The 22,108-nt window shown below is 39.9% G+C and overlaps 1 protein-coding gene across 1 annotated transcript; it reads left to right on the top strand.

Moving 5' to 3' along the window:
* The first annotated feature begins 3,627 nt into the window (after positions 1–3,627).
* tkta (transketolase a) lies at positions 3,628–22,075 on the top strand. The gene is made up of 15 exons (XM_088915349.1): positions 3,628–3,674; positions 3,797–3,939; positions 7,272–7,389; positions 8,846–8,959; positions 9,530–9,627; positions 12,998–13,189; positions 13,944–14,062; positions 14,983–15,179; positions 15,678–15,842; positions 17,149–17,305; positions 18,146–18,276; positions 18,688–18,771; positions 19,027–19,120; positions 20,553–20,675; positions 21,779–22,075. Exons 2-15 carry the CDS (start codon positions 3,833–3,835, stop codon positions 21,964–21,966), a joined length of 1,887 nt encoding a protein of 628 aa, XP_088771475.1. The 5' UTR covers positions 3,628–3,674; positions 3,797–3,832; the 3' UTR covers positions 21,967–22,075.
* Positions 22,076–22,108: the final 33 nt, after the last annotated feature.

Below are 22,108 nucleotides of genomic sequence, written 5' to 3'. Positions count from 1 at the left end.
TGATGTGAATCTCTTGTTTCCTTATCACTGCGTTTAAGACCCAAGTATTTTGTTTTCCAGTACTGTAATCCTATAAAGTTGGGATTATTTTTAAAGAAAGATGTTGTTAAGCCAAAAGCTGACACCTTCAACCAATATCGATTTCCAGTTTGCCTTGACAGTGGTATGGTTAATAAAAATTCCGTACCTTTGGGGAGATGTCTGTAAGTTTCATTGTATATTATGGTTATTTTGTTGTCACGATTTTGTACAGTTACAATTATATTTTTTTATATTAAAAATAAAATTTGGTGTTTTTCAGCACCTCTTAAAATGTTTGCTTTTTTTATCATGCGTGTATACAGTGTGCTCCATTGATCATTTAAGCAGATTTCACGTTGAGTGCGAAGCTGGAGCACAGTCGCGTTTCCTGGGAATTCCCTGTGTTGGATTAAATTTCCTTGAATTTATACCAGTCAAAGACATTCGCCCTAAATGTTGCCATTTAGATTGACATGAACTTCTAGTTTTATGTATTCAAAGGGTAGAAAGAAAATATTTAATTGGTAGTGGTTACAGAAAGAATTTAATTCAAGCTTTTTTTTAACCACTGTGGGAAATGTATTGGACTGTGCCATATATCACAACAAAGACAAATATTACCAACAAAGAAGATAGTGCAGCTGTGTTTCGGGAGATAAGAGAATTAATTTGCAGTGTTTGAGAGTGAGATTGTAGTGGGGATTAAATCAGTGTTTTACACGTTACACGTAATGAAAACTTTGTAGATGTCATTGTACTGGCTAAGGGCTTATTGCTATTTGTTGGCACTTTCAACTGTGGGTTTTCAACTTGTGAAATAGTGCGTCCCTGTCTTTACAGCCTAGTTTATACTAGGAACAAGTTCAAATTTGCCAAAGTTGAAAAAAGTGTTTTGACAATGAAGCCGCCTTCAGGTATTGCCTCAGCTTCCTTCTTTGTAGTTCCTTCGTAGTTTGCCATAAATATGATTTACATATCTAAACAATGTTTGGCGGATGGATGCGATTTTAATTTTTAACCACTTTGAATACACCGCCTTTGACAACCTTTGGAAACAATTTCACAAAATCGCATTCCTGCCGGTTAAGTTCACAAGTGGTACTCGTGGATGTCCACTAGGTGGCAGTGCAGTCAGTTATGCTGTTCTTGCTCTTCGAGTTCTTATTACTGCACTACAGATCTCTAACGTGTTTTACAGTAATGTAAAACACTTTAATATAAATATAGAAATATAAAGCCCATTGTTATAAAGTATATGACATGTTTAATATGACATATAATACAAAGTCCAAATGCCCTTCCCAGAGTTTTATTTGCATTGCATTGTCTGGTAAAAAAGTATTGTAAAGTAACAATATTATAGGAGTAAATCATGATTTAACTGAGTAGTGTCATTGTGTAGTAACTTTTATATCTAAAGGTTTTATTCACATTTAGTTTCAGAAAACCGATTTATTCATATTTCTCGTATTTGAGGCAAAAGTACTTGATTGCTTTTTGTATGTCCAACAGAATGGAAGTGTAAATCAGACTGCAGCCTGTTTCTCATCATTTCCCTCCTGCTGAAGAATGGCTATCCAGTATTCTAGAAAAATAAATGTGGCTTCTGCAAAAGAACAGATGCATAATTCAGATTATATACAGAATACTGTGATTTTCCAGTGCCAGTCTCCCATATGGAAAAAAAAAACTGCCTTCATTTTAGCATAATTTAAGTAACCTTTGACCACTTTTTTTGTCTTTCAATGTCGGATTCCGTACAGAGTCAGTTCTGACTGACCCTGCAGGTGGTATATACGTGGGTGGTTCATCATGAAAGAGACTCGGGTACTTAACACTGTTTTAGCTCAAACAGCGTTGGATTAAAGTTTGCTAATCTATTCCCGCTAAATCCTATTTCCAAAACAGGGCCAGGAGTGCTTTGAGGATTACAATCAAGGCAATTTTATTGGCATGGAAAAAGAGTGCATTAAGATGAGCAAACTAAAAAAAAAAATGTATCCAGCTCCTAAGCGCGTGCTGGGAATATTGTCTAAAATCATTTGCTGGTTTCAGTAAAGCATTCCTGAAGGGCTTTGAGTCTCCACCAGTGGTTCTGGAAAAAACCAGGACTTCTATTCAGTGTATGTGCAAGTTAACTGCTCTCTGAAACCTTAGCTATTTGGGTACGTCTGAGAGACAACACTCAGCAAAGCCCATTCTAAAGTGTTTCCTTTTCAGTCATTACACCCATTTCGTGTTTCGCGCTCGGGCATTAATTACACAAACTAACAGCTCCACCGACCTGGAAAGGCCTTTAGTTCCGATGTCATTTCCAAAATGGAAGCAACAGTGCCGCCTACAGTCAAACCGAGGGAACGACGTCCCGTTTCACACACTTAAAAGCGTCTCCGAGTAAGCACGCATTTTTGCTTTCCAAACTGTCTCATTCTTTTTTTTTTATAATGGGTATATCGCTGGGTAATCTAATTTAAAACGAAGTGGGCTTGATCGGCTGCCCAGCACTCATTCCTTGCTTGTTGTTTCGAGACCTAAATTCATACAGTACATGTCAAATCGAATTTAGCAGTGTCAGTTACATGATTATAAAAGAAAAAAGTAGACAGTTCAGCATTTTGAAAACTGATATTCCCAGATTAGGTCATTTTCAGTGAACTTGAATGTGACTGAGGTCTATATAGCCTTTGGATTTTAGCCACGAAGACTTGCTGACTCGTTTTGCTGGTAGCCTAACCGATACCTCGGACAAAACTTTCAAGAAGAGGTTTGACTAGGAAAGTGGCTCAACCGGATAACATCCTACATCTTAACGTGAAATTGTGCTCCGAGAAGAAAACTGATTAATCGGTTGTGAGTAACCTGTTCTATAGCTTTTTTTTCCTGACATTCAGCTAAGGAATTTAACAACTCAGGATAGATCAGTAAAGCAATTGGTGGCGAATTACAGTATCCTACTCCCCTGTAATCATGCATTTTCTTACCCTCTTTACCTATAGTATATGTAACTTCCAACCTGCTGCAGCGTTATTCAGTCTTTCAATGTGAGGCGAGACTTCAAAAAGGCGAAATGGTATAGAATAGATTTTTTTCAGCTCTTTGTAGAGTTACAAGATTAAAACATTATACAGACTTTTCCTTAACTAAATAAAAAAAAACAATTATTAACTAATAAAGTATAAGCTTTATAAAAAATACTTTTTGATTGCAAAGTGCCTCAACCATATGAATATCAATCTGAAAGTTTCAAAGAGCGGTTCGCCGTCAGACACATAACCCCCTCACAGTAAAACACCGTAAATGAAATGGGCGAGGTATGGAAAGCAATGATTTCTGATTAGGGTAGAAGTGCTAAGACGTTCTTTCCTTTCTAATTCGTGTTCTTTGTTTTTTTTTTTAATCTAGCACATCTTGTCATCTGTACGTTGGAAATCAAGCAAAAAAGTTTTTTTTAAAAAAAACAAAACCCTTTTAAAACAGGGTCTGTTGACTGGGATAGACAGTGCCCCCAGATGTTATGCCTAGATTGTACAGTCCGTCAGCTCCTCCCCTGTCCGCCAGTGTATTAGTAGGACATTGCTGTGCGCTGCCTGTGCTCACTGCAGTCAGAGAGGGTGTGTTGGTTGCCTCTGTTTTGGAAGCTCCATTGCCCTACAGTACGTAACACCACCCTGCGCTCATTCTCTACCTCTCTCACAGACACAAACCGTGGCTTATTATTACTGCTGAGTTTCTGCGTCAAAGCGATTTCCCGGTTGCTCTGCGATTCTGTCTCCAGTTTCCTCAGCTGTAGCGCCTCTGACAGCTTGTCTTCATGGAGGATTATCATAAACCCGACCAGCAGACCCTGCAGACTCTGAGGAACATCGCCAACCGGCTGAGGATCAACTCCATCAAGGCGACCACTGCAGCTGGCAGCGGGTAAGATGTCAAAACCAGGTGCATTCTTTAATCAGGAATAGTTTTATTTTTATTAGCAAACCCGTCCTTGTGCAGTACATGAGCGCCCGGCGCGACCTCACGTCGCTGTTTTATTAATGCATTCCTAGAAGACATGTTTGTTTTTAAAGAGAGGGCCTTATGTTTCCAAAGTCGGTATGTTACACTAACCAGTTTATTGTACAATTGAAGCACACGCATTTGTTAAAATATCCACCAGATTTTTTTTTACAAAAGCGAGAGTGGGTTTTATAGCCCACTGTAAACATCCTCGTATTTATACGAAAGGTTTATGTGCAGAATAAAACTGATTACTCAACTAATGCGGTAAATAGGCCCAGCATTTTTTTTTCCTGTAGTATTCAATTTCCACAATTACCAGAACTTCAGTAAATCCGTCACGCACTTCGGGCGTCGTAAACGAAAGGACTAGGTTTTCAGCAGTCACAAGTGTATTTTTTTTTACCATAAATGCAACCTATTTTAAAGAAATACAACAGGTGCATTCTCTCACGTTGTCCTTAAACGCACCCGGGGTAAATTCTTTTTCGTGATTTAAGACAAATTGCCTGACTAATCTGGAGTCAAAGAATGTACAGTAAGACATCTTCATGCATTTTGTTTACGTATCAGGTGTACTGTAGTGTATTCATCTGTGACTGCAGCAGGTTACAAAGTGACCGTTCAAGTTGTGCATTAGCGCCCGTGTTTCCAGCGGTTTGGACAGCGCAGCTGGCCTGCACTTGCTCAAGTCTCGGCGTCGGAGCAGACTGTCCCATGTTTAATTTGTATCAGAATCTGATGGAGTGCCATAATGAGCAACCAATCGCTTTCGGAGTTTTTGTTTACGAGGGCGTTTGTGAAAATGTCACGCCCTCTATACTGTACGTCTGTATAGTAGACATGTAAAATCACGTTGTAATGAACAGCCAAAAATGGGAAACATTTTTATTGTATGTCACTATGAGCTTTGTAATAACCCTTTTTTTGCAGATGTGATGATGGATTGATTGCATAAATAGAAGATTGATTAAATGTAATCCAAAATTACATTTATACGTCAATCAATCTAGTACAAGTAGTACTACCATTAGTACTGTAGTTAACTGTGTAGACATAAATATGAATACTAATGTATCAAAAGCTGGGGAAATTAATTTTATTTAGCTTTTCAAATTTAACACATCTTACACATAGTAAGATTACGTTAAATAGTGAAATGAGTGAATGAATATGTATTGCATAGCTCCTCCTATTGTCTATTGGAAAAGTTCTTCAATGCGCAAAAAATCTATTTTCTTGCATAGTTCATTAATTATTATAATTAGTGTAGTTTTAACAATATTTTCCCCTGAGTTTAAAATCATTCAAGACTCTAGATTGCAGTGCCAATAATTATTTTGAATACTTTCTTCTGAACTTTTGAATAATAATTTCCTTGGTAATTTAAAAAAATAATGGCTTTATTGTTCTTAGTTGAACAGTATATGTTTTTTTAAACCAGTCATTTAACATGGACAATGTTAAAACGTTAGTGGAGCCAATTTCCAAGAAATTGTTTGTAAATGTTTCAGTTTTAAATATGAACTGTTAGGATAAAGTCTTGTTGCTGTAATAAAATGTCAGAATGACGTTTAGATTTATTTGAAGTGCTGTCAGATTTGGCCTTTTGTTTTAAAAAGCATTTACCATTCTTTGAAGTTTTAAAAATGTCCGTTAAAGGAAGATCCAAAAAAGTATTAGTAATAATTCAGATCCCTGCAATAGGAAGTAAAGCTCTGCACAGAGAATTCCTTTGTGACATTCTTCAGATGGCATTACATTTAATTTGAAAATTAAATTCATTTTTGTGATGTTTTTCTCAGGGTTTTTCCTGCAGGTAAGTAGGTATTTTATCCTGGAAAGTTTTGAGTGTGGATTGAGTTCTCCAATGAAAAAAAAAAACTAAGGATAAAGATTTTGAATTGATATTAGGCAGATGTATCTTAGATTTGGAGAAGTATTATTGCAAAATACTTTATTCAGAGTATTTAAAATGTAATTTTACTCATTTTCACCATGCTGTTAATGACATCCACATGGTTCCTGTTGCAGGTTTATATTAAAATATTTCCAGAAGGTTCTACAAGTTCCTGGAAACATGGTGAAGTATTCATCTTTTGACACAGCCCGAAAGTAACAAAACATTTAAAGTAGCATGAAACGTTTGGAGGAAATGTTTGACCATTAACCTGCTAATGAATGGTGTGAAGGGTGTACTAATTTAGATGTCTTTTCCACTTTACCCAAAGAAATATTTAACATGCATGAAGATTGTATGTTCTTCAGGAGAGAAAGGTGTTTGGTGGTTTTGCACTGTCTCACCACAAACTGATTTGAAGAATAAAAACTAAAAACGTTAGTTGCAATATGACACTTCTAGCAGCAGACCCTGTACGTGCAGAGGAGGATAAGTCTGCAATTTATTTGGTTTATTTATTGGTGAAGCAGGTTTTTTTAGGACAGTCATAGGCTTGGTTGTAGTAAAATGATGAGATACAGAAGTTATCAGTAAAGTTCACAGGAACTTGGTTGAGAAGATCAGCACATTCCCAAAGGATCTCGGAAATACAGTAAGTCAAGGAGTGGAGAGGGAAATCTCAGAGCCAAGCCAAGTCAATTTCTCAAACACGAAATAGCCAGAATGCTTCTAAAAGATTCAGGATTAAAATAGTTCCACCAAGAAGGGATCAATTGTAAATTACTTGTAAATAAATTAAGATAAAATAAAGCTCCTTGAATTATTTAGAATTGAGAGGGTATTGAACAGTGTTATCAATGAGGATAAATAATAATATCAGCTGATTGAGAATAAAAATATACTTGACTTTTGCTTGTTTTTAGTTGGAACTACATGAATTGAAACTTACAGGAGGCTGTCGTAAAACAGCCATCCACACTTAGTTTGCACTGAAATATTCCCAGCTGGCACGTGTGAACTGAACAGTGAGGGGTTTTGTAGTTAGGAAGGACTTATATTCAAATAATTTACACGCTTTGGTTTAGACGGTTTCCTTGAAGAAGACAGGAAGACCAAAACAACAAAAAATCAAATTATAATCTACTGGAAATATTGCAGTCTTTGTTTTATGTACTGTATGTGGAATCTGTCTTCAGAAACCTTTGCATTGTTTTTATTGTAGAGCATACTGGAAATATGCCAAAGTCCTTATCACCATTAATAACTGAAAAGGTTTCTTTTTTCTTCTTAATGCCTGAACTTACTAGACAGCTCAGTCGCTTCTAATCCAGTTGCTGTTATGTTTGGCTTTCAGCCATCCTTCATCATGTTGCAGCGCGGCAGAGATCATGTCCGTGCTCTTTTTCCACACAATGAAGTACAAGCCCGAAGACCCAAGGAATCCCAACAATGACCGCTTTGTGCTTTCCAAGGTGAGGTACCTGTAAAACTGTAACTGTAAAACACTAGGCCTTAAAGAGATGGTTCCTTGTCTTTTACATCTTGGGAACTCCCTTGTCAGGAAGTCTTTTTCTACAAGGATACCCTCCTCTGTTGTAATTTATACATCTATTAATCAATTGTAATTATAAATCAGCTGTGGTATTGTCTATAACATAATTGTAGTTGTCTGTAAGTGTTAGGATCTATTATGCACTGCATTGTGATAGTAGCCTATTCTGTACTACAGTGTGGTCATCATTTTACTAATGATAGAAGTCTAATTTACTGTATTGCTTTTGTAATTCAATAGTAATGGAGTGCTAATTCAGTAGTAATAGAGTAGTAATAGATTAATAGTAAACTGTTGTATACCAGAATACATTGTAGTAACTAAGTAATGACCTTAGTCTATCCTTCACAAAGTCTTGGAGCTGTAGGACCATTTTAGCACATTTCATTCAGCACAGAACTGCTCCAATTCTGTTTACCTGAAAACCCAAATACAACTTGAATCTCATAGTAAAAAATACCCCTAGGGAGAGTTATGTGTTGAATTTGGTGCAGTGGGTATTGGGGAACTATTATTAGGTAAGACGGATGTCTGCGAGGATTAGCTGTCTCAAACAGTTAGATCTGGTCATGTACAGTGTGTGATTGTGGTCTTGTAGTTACACTAACATAGCACTTTAGAGTTGACAGAAATGCTCCCTTGAAGTAATCTTATTTTGAGAAAGGCTCTTCATTGTTGGTATTACGGTTAAGGATCTTACCTCAGACATTGATTGGTTTTATCCCTAAAATAAGATTAAAAGTTGTACATTACTTGCAGTAAATCTAGGAAATAAATTGTTACTTATGAAGACAGAATTACCTTTTCCATTACGTCTTACCATGAACATAAACATTTCAGTTTATTTGTGTATAAAATATATTATACATGTCCTAATATGTAACAGCTTTTTTATTAATGTAATGAAGAATTTCTCACCTTTGCAGCATTTTTGTCTGAACACACAATGCAGCTAACATTTCACTTAATACACATGAAAGATCAAAAGAAATCAGCTCAGTTGTTAGCATGAAATCTAAATGTCATCAGCACAGCAGTGAAACCCAAGTCCATATGGGGTGAAAATATCTGACCAAGACATGGCATCTCAGTGCTAAATAGCTGAGGTCCCAGCACAGAACCCTGTGGAACACCCTGAGTAACTGGTGCAGCATAGGTTTTAAGCAGCCTTCATTTCCGAATTTGCTCCTGGTAGTCAAGAATGGGCAAAGCTAATGAGATATTATAAACTTGGCTTTAGTTTTTGACTTTCAGCAGCTTTCCAGCTCCTACCTTAGTATCTTGATATATCTGTAGTTTCTTTGTAACAGACGGGTTTTGTTGGCAGAACACATGTGCATTGCGATTTAGAACCGGTCTGGTGGTGAATTTTGTAGGGTCATGCAGCTCCAGTGCTGTATGCAGTGTGGGCTGAGGCGGGCTACCTCAAGGAAAGTGAGCTGCTGAACCTGCGGAAAATCGATTCCGTTCTGGAAGGACACCCTGTTCCGGTAAGTGTCTGACAAGAGCACTGAGAATCGGACAACATTAGCAATCCACTCGCACGCCTTGCGGCTTTGGGTTTAAATATGACTTCAGTCCCCTTTGATGATTGAATACACAGCTCAGGATGCCAAAAGAAACTCATTCTACTGTGTTCCCCACAGTATCATGAAAGTTGGTGCTTTTGGGTAAGCAGGAGCTGTACTTTGCTCATTCAGGAGCTGTAAGAATAAGCACATGAGCTAAGGTGATGTTGGCTCTCAAAAAGCCTAAAGACAGCTATGCCATCTGTAATCACAGTACAGTACAGTACAGTACATGAGCTCTTCTGCAATAAAGATAATGAATGGGTCTTTGTCTTCCTTCATGAAAAATAGCAAAAATTACAAAATAATATTTTTGATTATAAAAAGGGCAGAAGGCCACTAAAGGAAACAGACTTATACCATTTTACCACCAGTATTACGTTATATGCGGCATTCAGTTTGTTTTCCTTATTTCCTGTTCTGTCCAGTTCGAATAGATGATAAAGGAATTAAGGAAAAGGGATTAGGTTTTAAATTCACTTGTCATTTCAGAAGCAGCAGTTTGTGGATGTAGCTACAGGATCCTTAGGGCAGGGGCTGGGAGCAGCCTGTGGCATGGCCTACACTGGCAAATACTTTGATAAGGCAAGGTAAGAACACGCTCTCTCCTTTATGACCCATTGCAAAATAAACCTTTATGAACCTTTGCAAAAGGCAGTTGCGCACGAAGGTTAGGGGTATCTTTGCATTCCAGAGCTGCACATATGGACTAGTATGAAAACGGTAACTGGGTGTGACATTTGACATTTTGCTTTAACAGATAAATAGATTCACATCGACAGTAATCACTGATCTTTCCTGCGAGGGCTGGAAGGAAGCCAGACTTATGCTAAGTTCAATTGGATTTCTCCTCTTTGTCAGTCTGGAGAGGTGTTATCTGGGACAGTGATCAAGTTCCTTTCTGACAAGAAAGGTGAGAATTTTATAAAGGTATTTTGGAAGGCAAGACAGAAATACTGTATTAAGAAATGAAAGCTGAAGAAGAGAGGGAGGATTTGCTAACAAAAAAGACTTAAAACCGTTTTCAAGATCTTCAGAAGGTTTTTTGTATGATTGGATTCATTTTATGACAAATTCAAAACTTTAGGATGAGTTATAATGTTTGGGCAGTAGAGTTTCTAGTTCAGCTGGTCACTGAATTCTCATGCACCAGTAAACCTTTTCTGGAACAACCATTATCCCTGTTGTGTGTTATTCCATCCATGTAATTGAAAAGAATGAAGACATCACATTTTCTGAATTTTGTTTAATAATGAACTACAATCTCATGGTGCTGTAAACCAATTATTTTTATTTTTTTTAATTTGTTATTGATTCTGTTACTCCAGAAGATGAACTTTGCTAGTGGGGTTTAATTATAGTGAAGTAAAATCAAAAGGTAACAGGGTGCCCGAGTCTTTAAGATGCAACTAATGCAACAGCTAAGGTAATTAATCATTTCTTTAATGACAGGGAGGCTGATTTTGTAGCCTTTGCTAAACAAGCTATCCTTTATAGATTGATTTTAGTTTGAAGATGATGACTCTTAGCCCACTAGCGTAAGCAGAATGCGCAGTGATTCCCAGCATGCTGAGATGAACCTCCTTTTTGCAAGAGCAGAGCTCTGGAAGTGAGCTTAGGTAGCAGCACTGGCCAGCTGACTTCTTGCTCAGCTAAAAACAACCTGTCCCATTGTGAGACTGTTCTAGCAGTGGAGCTGTAAGCTAACCTTATCGCGTCACACAGAAACCTTGTCAGAACTAATAAGACAAAGACTGATGAGGATCAAACGAGTTAAGGTGATGTTGATCCTCCAAAAATCGAAAGACAGCTGAAGAATTCTGGAGCTCACTGAACTGTGACATTGCTCGGTTAACCGTTCTGTCCTCGGTACGGTCCACCTGTCTTTCTTTTTCCCTGCCTTCACACGTTCAAATATTCAAAACTGATGTGGTGAAAAACATTTAATTAACAGATTTTTGACACGCCCAAATAAAATGATCATTAAATATTGGGCTTTAACAGTTTTACCCATATCAGTTCTAGGTCTATCGTGAAGCAAATCTAAGTAGAAACACCTGAATGTATTGCATTGTTTAACTAAATAATATGATTTTACAATTATATTATAATATTTATAATATAATTGTATCATTAAGAATATTAAGACTGTCTAAAATGGATTTTAGCTGCAGGTCTAGGCATGATGTTGTTGAAGGGTATTCCTATAAAGGTAGTTGAAGCTTTGTCCAAAGTAGCCTGCCTAGTCTCTTAATGCCCTGAAGGCTTGCTAAACAATAAATCCACCAGTGGTATCTGAGTATTTAGCTGTAAGCCAATATAATCCAGGCTGAGATTCTTTCCTTCTGTCCCTTATAAAGGCTTCTGCTTTGGTATTGGTGATTCTTTGATCTTTTAGGATATGCAGGCTAACTACTGACCTCATAACCCATTGCGTGATAATAATGACTTTAGCCATGAACACATGGTATGCTGAAACATGGTTATTGAAAAAACAAGTGTATAGTACACATTAAAAACAATGAGCACTGTGAAATTGCTGAAATTGCAAATTCAAAATTCTTTTCTCAGATAGATCTCCACTAAAAACAGATCAATGGATGGACTTTCCTTTGGGGACATAAACTCTAATAAAAGAGAAGAGAATGCATTTACAAGGCCTTGAGGGTGGTCTTAAAGCAGAATTATAGGACAACACAGCAACACACAGATGTTAAGTATAATAAAAGCCTGTAATGTTAGCTGAAATTTTGTGTAGGAAAATTTAAAAAAGTGAAATGAGTAAACTGTTTATGAGATACAGATATTCCAACAGTCAGTAGCTGACCACTGATCAAGGTTTTAAAGTTGTACAGAACTGAATCTACACCACTGCTCTGTAGGTGAAAAGGTGTCCTATTGTATAATGTCAAAAATGTATTTGTGCAGAATGGCCTAGTGTTCATCTTACACAACAAAAGAAATCCATCTTTGGGACAGGGCAGATTTGATCACAGCACTGGTTTTAAAAGCGTGTGTATATTTAAAGCTATGTTAGCGTTACTCCTCTGCTTCAGTTTTACCCTGTCAAAACAGGCCATTGTGCTGACAGCTAGCTTATGTGGGTGTGTCACTTCAGCTGTGATTAACCAAAAGTAAAGATGGGAAAGAGAATTAGAAGAGGTGCCCCAGGACTGGCTGTGGAATTCTTTTTTTCCCCTCGGAGCTGGAATGCATGTAGTAATGCACGTTGTCTTGGTCAGTCTTCTCGCTTTAATGAAGATGTGTCCACTTGACTAGAAAGCTGTCAGGGTCCATTATCATTGACTTGGCGTGATCAAATGAGTGTAAACCTCCTTTCTGAATTCTATCAGTACAGTTTTTCTAGGAACTTCAAACTGAGAGGGGATAACCTGTGAGACTCTTCAGTCAAGCAGTCAGTAAAGTCAACTTACCGCTTGTGCACAGCAGATTTTGTTTTTGCTTCAGGCTGAGGAAGGGAGGATAAGGCTGAGCAAGTGAAAAACTATTTATAATGATATTTATTGAAGGACTCTACGATTTTGTATGACTCACCTCTATCCGTATCTGCATGACTGCCATTCTGCCTCTGGACCGAATCTAACAGTTCTTCTCCTGCACCAGACACACAGTTATGATCAAATCTGGATTCAGCTAGAGGCTAAAGGGAAGGAGACAGAGTTCAGAACACTCATCGGAAAATGCTTTAGTGAATTTCATTTTTTTTTAATCTTCTACGTTCATCTTCAGTCCTGAAGTATAAGACTCGGGCACATCAGCATGCATTAAGGCACAATTCTTTCTACCTTCACCAGCTGTGATGCTGTACCCTGGGCGAAACTGGATACCAAACATTTATCGGGGGGATATGATAGCGTCACTTCGAAGGGAGAAGCGGCCTGTGTCTCTTGCAGACGACGATGGCCATTTTTTCTCTCTCCCGTCTTCTCGCCTTCCCAGTTACCGTGTGTACTGCCTGCTGGGCGACGGGGAGCTCTCGGAGGGAGCTGTGTGGGAGGCCATGGCCTTCGCCTCATTCTACCAGCTGGATAACCTGGTGGCCATTCTGGATATCAACCGCCTGGGCCAGAGCGACCCCACCCCTCTGCAGCACCAGGTGGAAAAATACCAAAGACGCTGCGAAGCTTTTGGGTGGGTTTGCAAGGCTGAGATCCTCTCATGATGGCTGCACTGGGAGGTGCTAATCACCTTCATGGATCTGTCTACTTCTGTCCTATATGCAAAGACCAGATTATTCATGTACACCTTCGGTGTAAGTGAGACACACCTACACATATTGAGACACAATTATCCATTCCTTCATAGATACCTAAATAGAAAGCTATTAGACAACTGGCTAGGAAGGATAAACTGTGTTAACATCCAAAAACTGAAAAATGCACATTGTAGTCTAGTAAGTGTTTTACAGGTAACACATAAGCGTATATATTTATAAACTATTGGAACCTTCTTTAGTTTGGTTCATAAGTATGCAAGTCATCGTGGAGCACAGAGTAAAGTTCTTTTAATCCAAGATTATGTCAAACTATTTATAAATGCACTTGTTGTTTTAAAAAATGTTGTTCTTCGGTCTACCCAAAAACAAACGTTCCAGAAGACGTGATGTGGGAATAGACATGCGACGGCTGTGGTTTGGCGTGTGATAGAGAATAAAACTCTAAAAAAATGCAGACTCAAATAAGACACAACGTATCACCATTCATTTAATGCAAGCATTACTATTTTATGCAGCATTTTGCAGAATATTTGCTTTTCCCTGTCTAGGTCTTTAGTGGACTTCCCATTTGTAAACACTTGCTTCAGCAGGAATCCGGGAGATTTAGCACCACTCTGGGAATATTTGCAGCACAGTGCAGATCTCTGTTAATTCTGTTGGTTTTTCCAGCTGGAATGCCATTGTGGTGGATGGGCACAGTGTGGAGGAGCTCTGCAAAGTGTTCTGCCAGGCCAAGCATCAGCCCACTGCCATTATTGCAAAAACGATCAAAGGGAAAGGAATCCCAGGTACAGTATTCATGACTGATTCATGAATGAGAGCACATATACAAGTTCATCTCCTTATTATAGAACAGCCCAATTCCACGTTGTAGCTCCCTGGTGTACTCCTTGTTTTAGCAGGGGATACTGCTTGACAGGGACTGCTCCAGTTCTACTGATTAACGTTCAGTTTAGTGGTAATTAGATTCCTCTTAGTATGTAAGGACTTATACCAAAATGTAGACAAATTTTGTGATGATGAAGTCGAGAAACAGGCGTCTCATTTTGACGATTTTGTTTTGTTATCATTTTTCATGAAGCCCATGCTCCCAGCATGCTGAGATGAACCTACTTTTTGCAAGAGCAGAGCTCTGGAAGTGAGCTTAGGTAGCAGCACTGGCCAGCCGACTTCTTGCTCAGCTAAAAACAACCTGTCCCACTGTCAGACCGTTCTAGCAGTGGAGCTGTAAGCTAACCTTATCGCGTCACACAGAAACCTTGTCAGAACTAATAAGACAAAGACTGATGAGGATCAAACGAGTTAAGGTGATGTTGATCCTCCAAAAACCGAAAGACAGCTGAAGAATTCTGGAGCTCACTGAACTGTGACATTGCTCGGTTAACCGTTCTGTCCTTGGTACGGTCCACCTGTCATTCTTTTTCCCTGCCTTCACACGTTCAAATATTCAAACCCGATGTGGTGAAAAACATTTAATTAACAGATTTTCGACACGCCCAAATAATGTCATATAATGATAATTTCTCACACATGAAGCCCGTTCGACCCGCGCAGATGTTTTACTGTCTTGAGGAGGAAATGCTTGACTACTGCTGGTGAGCCAGAAGAACCCGTGCTGTAGGAACTCTTGCGTCTTGCGTTGTCTCTTCGGCAGGGGGCCTGGGAGACTCATTCGTTTTGTGTCTTGTCTTGTCTCTCTCTGCTCCAGTGGCAGAAGATAAGCTGGGCTGGCACGGCAAGCCTTTGCCCAAGGACGTGGCGGACGCCGTGCTGAAGGAGCTGCACAGCCGAATCCTCAACAATAACAAGAGGCTGTGCCCAGCGCTGCCCATCGACGACGTCCCCTCTGTCAACATCAGGAACATCAGGATGCCCAGCCCTCCGAGCTACAAGCCCGGAGAGAAGGTACTACACCCTTCCTAACTCCTGCCATAATGGTGCAGCAGCGTAGAGCGCTGACTGGGAGTCTGGCCTTGGAACTGGAGGTTGTGGGTTCAAATTCCAGGTGATTGTGGCTCTACCCTTGAGCAAGGCACCTCACCTGCGTTGTTCCGGTACAAAACCCAGCTGTTTAAATGGGTAGAAATGTAAGTCACTTTGGATAAAAGTGTTGGTCAAATAAAATTATTAATAAAATGTAACTGAAGTTTAAACTTTGACCGTAATGCACACGAAGCAGCCTCCACAGCCGAAACGTTGTGTTCCTTTTCTTCTCTTTTCAGCATGGAATAAACCTTTACTTGTTCCTTTGCAGCCTACGCATGCTGACGCAGCTACCTAATGTACATACATGAGTATTGCAGAATGGAAGCTTAAGAAATCTTCCTGGTGGCCTAGATGAATAGCCACTGATTACTCCATGATCTGCAAAGCATCTCTCCTATTCTTGCATCATCCTCACAGATTGCCACTCGGAAAGCGTATGGAGTTGCCTTGGCAAAGCTCGGCCGTTCCAGTGATCGAGTGATCGCTCTAGATGGGGACACCAAGAACTCCACCTTTTCAGAAATCTTCAAGAATGAGCACCCCAGCCGCTACATTGAGTGTTACATTGCAGAGCAGAACATGGTAGGCTTCTGTTTTTGTTGTTGTTGTGTGGTGAGTAAGCGTGGGAATTCTGTATTTATGGGAAGTATGTATTTTAGAGCCCTTGATTCTACAAAGCACACAGTATTCTGAAAGGATTTTTTAGAAACTATATTAGCAATAATAAACTTTTCTAGACCTGGCGGAGGAAGGCATAAAATGAGCTTAGATTAGTGTGCCAATACTGTTCTTAAAATACTAAAATGTGACATGCATTTAACATATACCGTATTATTTTCCTCTTCACATTTCTGTGTAGTTCAACATGTTTAAAAAGTGCAATGAAGTTTGGTTGTGCTGTATTTCCATTATCATCTTTTCCGTCTGTCGGCCTATGTGTCATCCACTGTTCAGATTATTTACATTTAGAGAAATATAGATCACACTTTCCAGTCTACTGTGTTAATCATTACAATTCTTGAAACGTTAATTCAGGAAATGTATTGGTATCACTGCACTTTTGTGAAGACACATCCACAACAAACTTATTTGAAATTACTATAGTTAAATACTGTATTTCACTGGCTGACATCAAAGGACAATGTAGATCTAGAAGGATCAAGAACAATAACATGGGTTGTTCTCTTAATATTATTTAATATTCTCTTCTAAAGAACTGTATTCTCTATATATCATTTCTCTTGGTTTTCTGTTGTCTTTGTCACCAATCATTCACCATCTTTTTTGTTTTAGCTGCAGCTCAGTGAGGAGTCATTTTCCAGTTTAACACAAATAGTTTATCAGCATTTAAATATGAGTGAAATATGTTTTTTTCATTATTATATGTACGACTAATTGGTCTGTTCACTTAGCTGCCTTACAAAACATGGGTAAAAATGTTTTATTGTTGTGTATTTGAGACGTACACCAGTGCAATAAAGTTCTGCTTACTTGGTTGGTATTTTTTACTGTAGACCTGAATTAAGGTTGCCAAAGAGTCAACATTTCCTCAAAGCTGGGACTGTAGTTGCTCCCAGCTGCTGTATTCCACATGTTCTCATCCTGGAGGAAATAATGCAGATTGGGGGATTTTTAAAAACTGCAATAACAGGAACTAAATAAATCTGGTCTTCATTGAAAATGGGAGGGGTGCAGTTGGTTTTGAAGGGAGAAAAAATAAATTTGGACAGGACATTAAAGCCTAAAAGAGGAAAAACGCCGGACTGCAAAGAAAAAAGCTGTTCTAAATAGTCCACCCGACCGAGCTGGTGTGTCTTTGTTTTTGAACCCCCTCCGTTCTATTCTGAGATTTCCTACCTGCGCTGCGCTTGTCCCTCTGCCACCCCAGGTTGGCGTCGCGGTTGGCTGTGCTGCCCGGGACAGGACTGTGGCCTTCGCAAGCACCTTTGCCACCTTCTTCACTCGCGCCTACGACCAAATCCGCATGGCGGCTATATCTGAGAGCAACATCAACCTGGTCGGCTCCCACTGCGGAGTCTCCATTGGTCAGTGCCTGCCTGCTGCCGGGATCCCCTCCAGTTCCTATTGAATATTTTGCAGTTGACATAAATCACAAAGCAGAGTCCTAAACGATTCAGTTTTCTTTTTCATAACAAAAATTGTAAGTCATACATGCTTGGGAGGTTATGGACCTTAAGGTACTAAATATACTGATGTATGGGGTTCAGTTAATTTGATGAATTTGATTTTATCTTTTCATTGAATACGTTTGTACGTGACTGGGACTAAGTGACAAATGAAAGTGGATTGATGTTTGTTTGCCTCTTTATTAAAGCAGGTTAGTTTGTTTTGTGCTGGTTGCCTGTGCTTCTCAAAGGATATAAGAGCCAAAAAGCTGCACAGCCAATCCTTCAGTAGTAACGAGGCTGTAGCAGCGCTGCCCATTGACAATGCCCTATTTGTCTCTGTCACGAACGTTAGGATGTCCAGCCCTCCAAGCCTGGAGAGGAAGCTTTGAGAGCTCAGTTTCAAGAAGAAAAAAAATGTCCTAGAATGACTTTGCTGAAGTTTACGTTACGCGACTGTTTATCTATTTGCTGTTTTCCTTGTTTTTCTCCTAATTCTTTCATTTCTTATGGTTTGTTTCCACACTTATTTCCTTGCGATGCCCCTATTAGAATTCAGCCCCCCCCCCCCCCCCCCCCCGCTTTTCCCGTCTCATCGAAGTTCTCGTGTGGCGGCGGGGTTTCGTTTTCCGTTGAACAGGTACGCTGCACGCCATGCTGCCTGCCTGTCTCCCTGCCTGCCTACCCGCCTGCTAGTTCTTTTGGTTTCGAAAGGCCTCTGCGCCGCGGCCTTTGACCTCTGTGAGCTCCCTCTTCCAGGTGAGGACGGGCCCTCGCAGATGGGATTGGAAGACCTGGCTATGTTCAGAGCCATTCCCACGGCAACCGTCTTCTACCCATGTGACGGCGTGTCCACCGAAAAAGCAGTGGAACTGGCGGCGAACACGAAGGTAACCCTTCTTTATAGTTTGTTACCATCCGTTTTCTGACCACTTCATCCAGTTCAGGGTCGTTCAGGGGAGAAGCTGGAGGCTATCCTGGCAAGCAACAGCCTGGATGGGATGCCAGTCCATTGCAGTTTTTTTGTTATTAGAAATTTGGCCCAAACAATTTCCATTGGGCCGCAGTACTTTGCTCAAGGTTACCTGTGATTTGCGCTGCCTTCCATTAATGAGTTACAACACTCATAAAAAAAAAGCTGCCTTGCTCTTATGTCTCTAGTCAGGATTCTCAAGGCGGTGGTGCACAGTAGGCAGTGTGCCATCGGTGTAGAGTTTAGGGGCACTGGTTGGCATCTGGGCTTTGGGCAAAACGGCGATCGCGCACTTTCATTTCTAGAACTGTGTTTTGGTTTGTTGCAGGGCATCTGCTTTATAAGAACTAGTCGTCCAGAAAATACCGTCATTTACAACAACAATGAGGACTTTCGTGTTGGACAGGCCAAGGTATGTGTGCGTCATTTTAAACATAACGGGGATTTGTTTTTAAATCCCATTAGATTTCATTTTGTACAACATTTAACAAAAACCCTGTGTCCTTGATAAACAGTAAAACAGACCCTGAATTAACGTACGGTAGGTTAGACAGCACAAGCTGTTTGGCAAAGTACATTTCCATTGACCTATTTTTTACGTTGCATTTGGTAACTGTGAGAAGGTCAGGAAAGAGCCAACATTTCAGGCATCTTGTTCTCCCCCCAGGTTGTGTATCAAAGCAAGGATGACCATGTCACTGTGATCGGAGCTGGAGTGACTCTCCACGAGGCGCTGTCTGCAGCCGAGCAGCTCAAGAAAGGTAAGCAGTGCAGAGCTGTGAATCAGCACATGCGTGCCACTGCACAGGTAACGGAGCAGCACTCTCGGTGTCTGATACAGCTGTTTTATACTGCATGTTTCCCCATTTTCCTCTCCACATTATCTAGTTTCCAGAATGATCTCCACTCGATAAAAAATTAAATACATATATGGCAACTGTTTATCATGCCTGAAGAGTTGTGATTTAAGAGACTATAGATTAGGATGGTATGTAAGAATTACTTAGAGGAGGCAGGTTGAAGTCACTCTTAAAAACCCATTGTGAATGTTGTACAATGGTGAGCATTTCTGTGGAATACGTCCCCTATCTTTATTCTCAGCATTCTTTATCCTGTGTTTTTGTTCTATCTTAAAACTGAATTAAATAATTGAACCTTTAACAGACCAAAATATAGGTGTAATTTGAATTCTTTAATTGTGTTCGGTTTATAAACTATAGGAGGTTGCCTTTTGCCTGTTGTGTCTCATAAGTAGCTTTTTCAACCTTTGAGTAGAAAAAAAACGTGCAAAAGGCTCTAACCATGCAACCTTTTTTGGTTTCACATAGGGGTTTGTTGAAGTTAAAGGTTCAGCTGTATTGAAAACCAGCTGGCATGGCTGTCCCCAGGACTGTGCATGCTGTCCACCATACACCTTTCTTCTGTGTGCCCATGGATCGCTCCTTGATTTACCTGTGGGTTGTGATCTGAAGTCAAAACAATGATGCTCACTTTCATTTAAAACGTTACTGTGTTTTTAGGATTTGATAGATCTTTGGCACATTTCCTTTTAACACTCAAAATAACCACGAAACCTCAGAGCAAACGTTGCATGTTAACATAAACCAAGCCGCACTGCCACTAAGTGAGCGACTCATAGTACGCAGTAGCCTTGACACTCATTTCTCTCATCACTAGAGAGCGAGCCTCAGTTTGTTTTTCACATAGTCACTGTTCTGCCATGTGGAATTCTTATGATTTCTTATGGGATCTGGTTTTATATGTACAGTTTGTTTCTTTTTCCTTCGTCCCTGGATATTTTGACAACAGAATCTTAGCCAAGTGTTCAAAGTCAGGGTTTAAAATGGCAACGACGCTAAATTGCCCCTGTGAAGTCAAAGTCAAGGTTAAATACTCTTCGTCGTTGTCTTTTAATTAGCTAATTAGCTAATTGGCTAATTTGGTCATCCCAGATACATTCTGGTCATCTGTTATAATTAGACCATTCTCCTTCTACTTATCCTAAAACTCGACTTGCAAACTTGTCCTTTGCTAAAGGTCACAGTGTGCCTTTGGAATTTCTGTTTTAATTGGTATCATACCAATGCCCAGACACGCTGTATTTCAGCATTATTCTGGATGTGTACTGGCACATTCACAGCTGCATAGCCACAGCCTTTGTTTCCTGTTTAAAATACAGTTCTTGTCCTGCAGAGAGGATCAACATCAGAGTGATCGATCCTTTTACTATTAAACCTTTGGATGCAAAAACCATTCTTGAACACGGAAAGGCCACTAGGGGTCGTATTCTCACTGTGGAAGACCATTACTACGAAGGTAAGACTGAAAAAAATAAGAGACCACAAAGAGAATGGTTGAAATTGCTAAAATGCCATAAAACAGTTGTTCATCAATACATTTCTGAGATAATAAGGAAGTTCCTGTGAAACTAAACAAGAGCCTTGTATTTTAAGTGGAATTTGTTTAGAGTACATTGAATTAAGTTGTGTTTTATTACGTTTGTGTTACATTCTTCTTTGTTTCCTAAAGAAGAAGACTGTAGTTTTTTTTTTGGCATAAACAGAACACAGCAACTAAACGTAGCGATTTGCTTTGCTTATAAATATTTGTAACTTCCACAAATGCAGCAAATTGGTGGGATTATGTTTATAATCAGACTTCCTGGTCTGATTGAAATAAAAACAGCTGAACATTCTGTAGAGTTCTTGGAGATTGTAAACTATGAATCTTGAATGTCTGTATATTTCTGTGCATGTTAGTACAGTGCTGTGGTATTTTTCTGAATACAGCAGCATGTTAAGCACTAGTTACTATCTGCCATCAAGATTTTTTATTGTTATTGTGGCCTCTGGGCTTCCTATGACCTAGATAAAAGAGCAGGAACTTGCTGTGTTGGACATTGCTTATTTGACTGCTGATGTTGAGCCAAGCTCACAGCTGTCCAAGAACAACAAAGAGACCCAGAAATCAACCTACTGTAGATGCCAGCACTCAGAAATAGAGGAAAAAGTTTGTGTTGCATGCAGCATTACCAATGTGGTTTTTATGGATCCCAGCTTGCCTGAATTGTAGCTCTTATCCAGTGATCTTCAGGTTAAGGCAAAACTGACTTTCCAAATCTAATCAGTAAGGGACTTAAATTCAGATACCTGTGCTGTGGTGGCCTGCGGGCAGCTGCCTAGCGCAGTAAGACAGGGATGACCCCAGATCAAATCTCTCCTGCACTCAGTGGCTGAGACTTGTTACATGGTAAAAGGATCTGGCTAGTGTCTGAGATGAACAGGAACTTGTCGTGCAGCTTAAGAAGCTGAAGTGAAAATGAACTGAACAGCGATCAGACAAGCTGTATTGAGCCTGCTTCTAAAAATGGTTCCTTTTTTGGGGGGGGTTTGTGGGGTTGGTGTAATTGATCTTCCCAGGTGGCATCGGAGAAGCAGTGGCTGCTGCTGTGGCAGGAGAGCCAGGGGTCACGGTGCACCGCCTGGCTGTGTCCCACGTCCCGCGGAGCGGCAAGCCAGCAGAGCTACTCAAGATATTCGGCATCGACAAGGATGCCATCATACAGGCGGTCAAGAAAATGCTAAGTGGCTCCACCAATGCAAAGTAGCTGTGCAGAGGAACGTCGGCACCGTGTCTCACGGACGGCGCCGTAAAGCACTTGAAGACCGACACACTGAGAATTTCTCTAAATAAACCGGCCACTGAAATCTGGCAAATCTGGGCTGCTTGTGATTATCTTTCCCCCCCTC

This window comes from Atractosteus spatula, chromosome 5 (assembly GCF_055471065.1).
Source record: "Atractosteus spatula isolate fAtrSpa1 chromosome 5, fAtrSpa1.hap1, whole genome shotgun sequence".
In the NCBI taxonomy this organism is placed as follows: domain Eukaryota; kingdom Metazoa; phylum Chordata; class Actinopteri; order Semionotiformes; family Lepisosteidae; genus Atractosteus; species Atractosteus spatula.
Note: the sequence above shows the minus strand (reverse complement) of the source record. Positions and strands in the feature narration are given on the sequence as shown.

Coding starts and splice junctions, on each gene's coding strand:
- tkta (XM_088915349.1), top strand. CDS start 3,833: ATGGAGGATTATCATAAACCCGACCAGCAGACCCTGCAGACTCTGAGG. Junction 9,628..12,997: donor AAATACTTTGATAAGGCAAG/GTAAGAACACGC, acceptor TCGCCTTCCCAG/TTACCGTGTGTACTGCCTGC. Junction 15,843..17,148: donor ACATTGCAGAGCAGAACATG/GTAGGCTTCTGT, acceptor CTGCCACCCCAG/GTTGGCGTCGCGGTTGGCTG.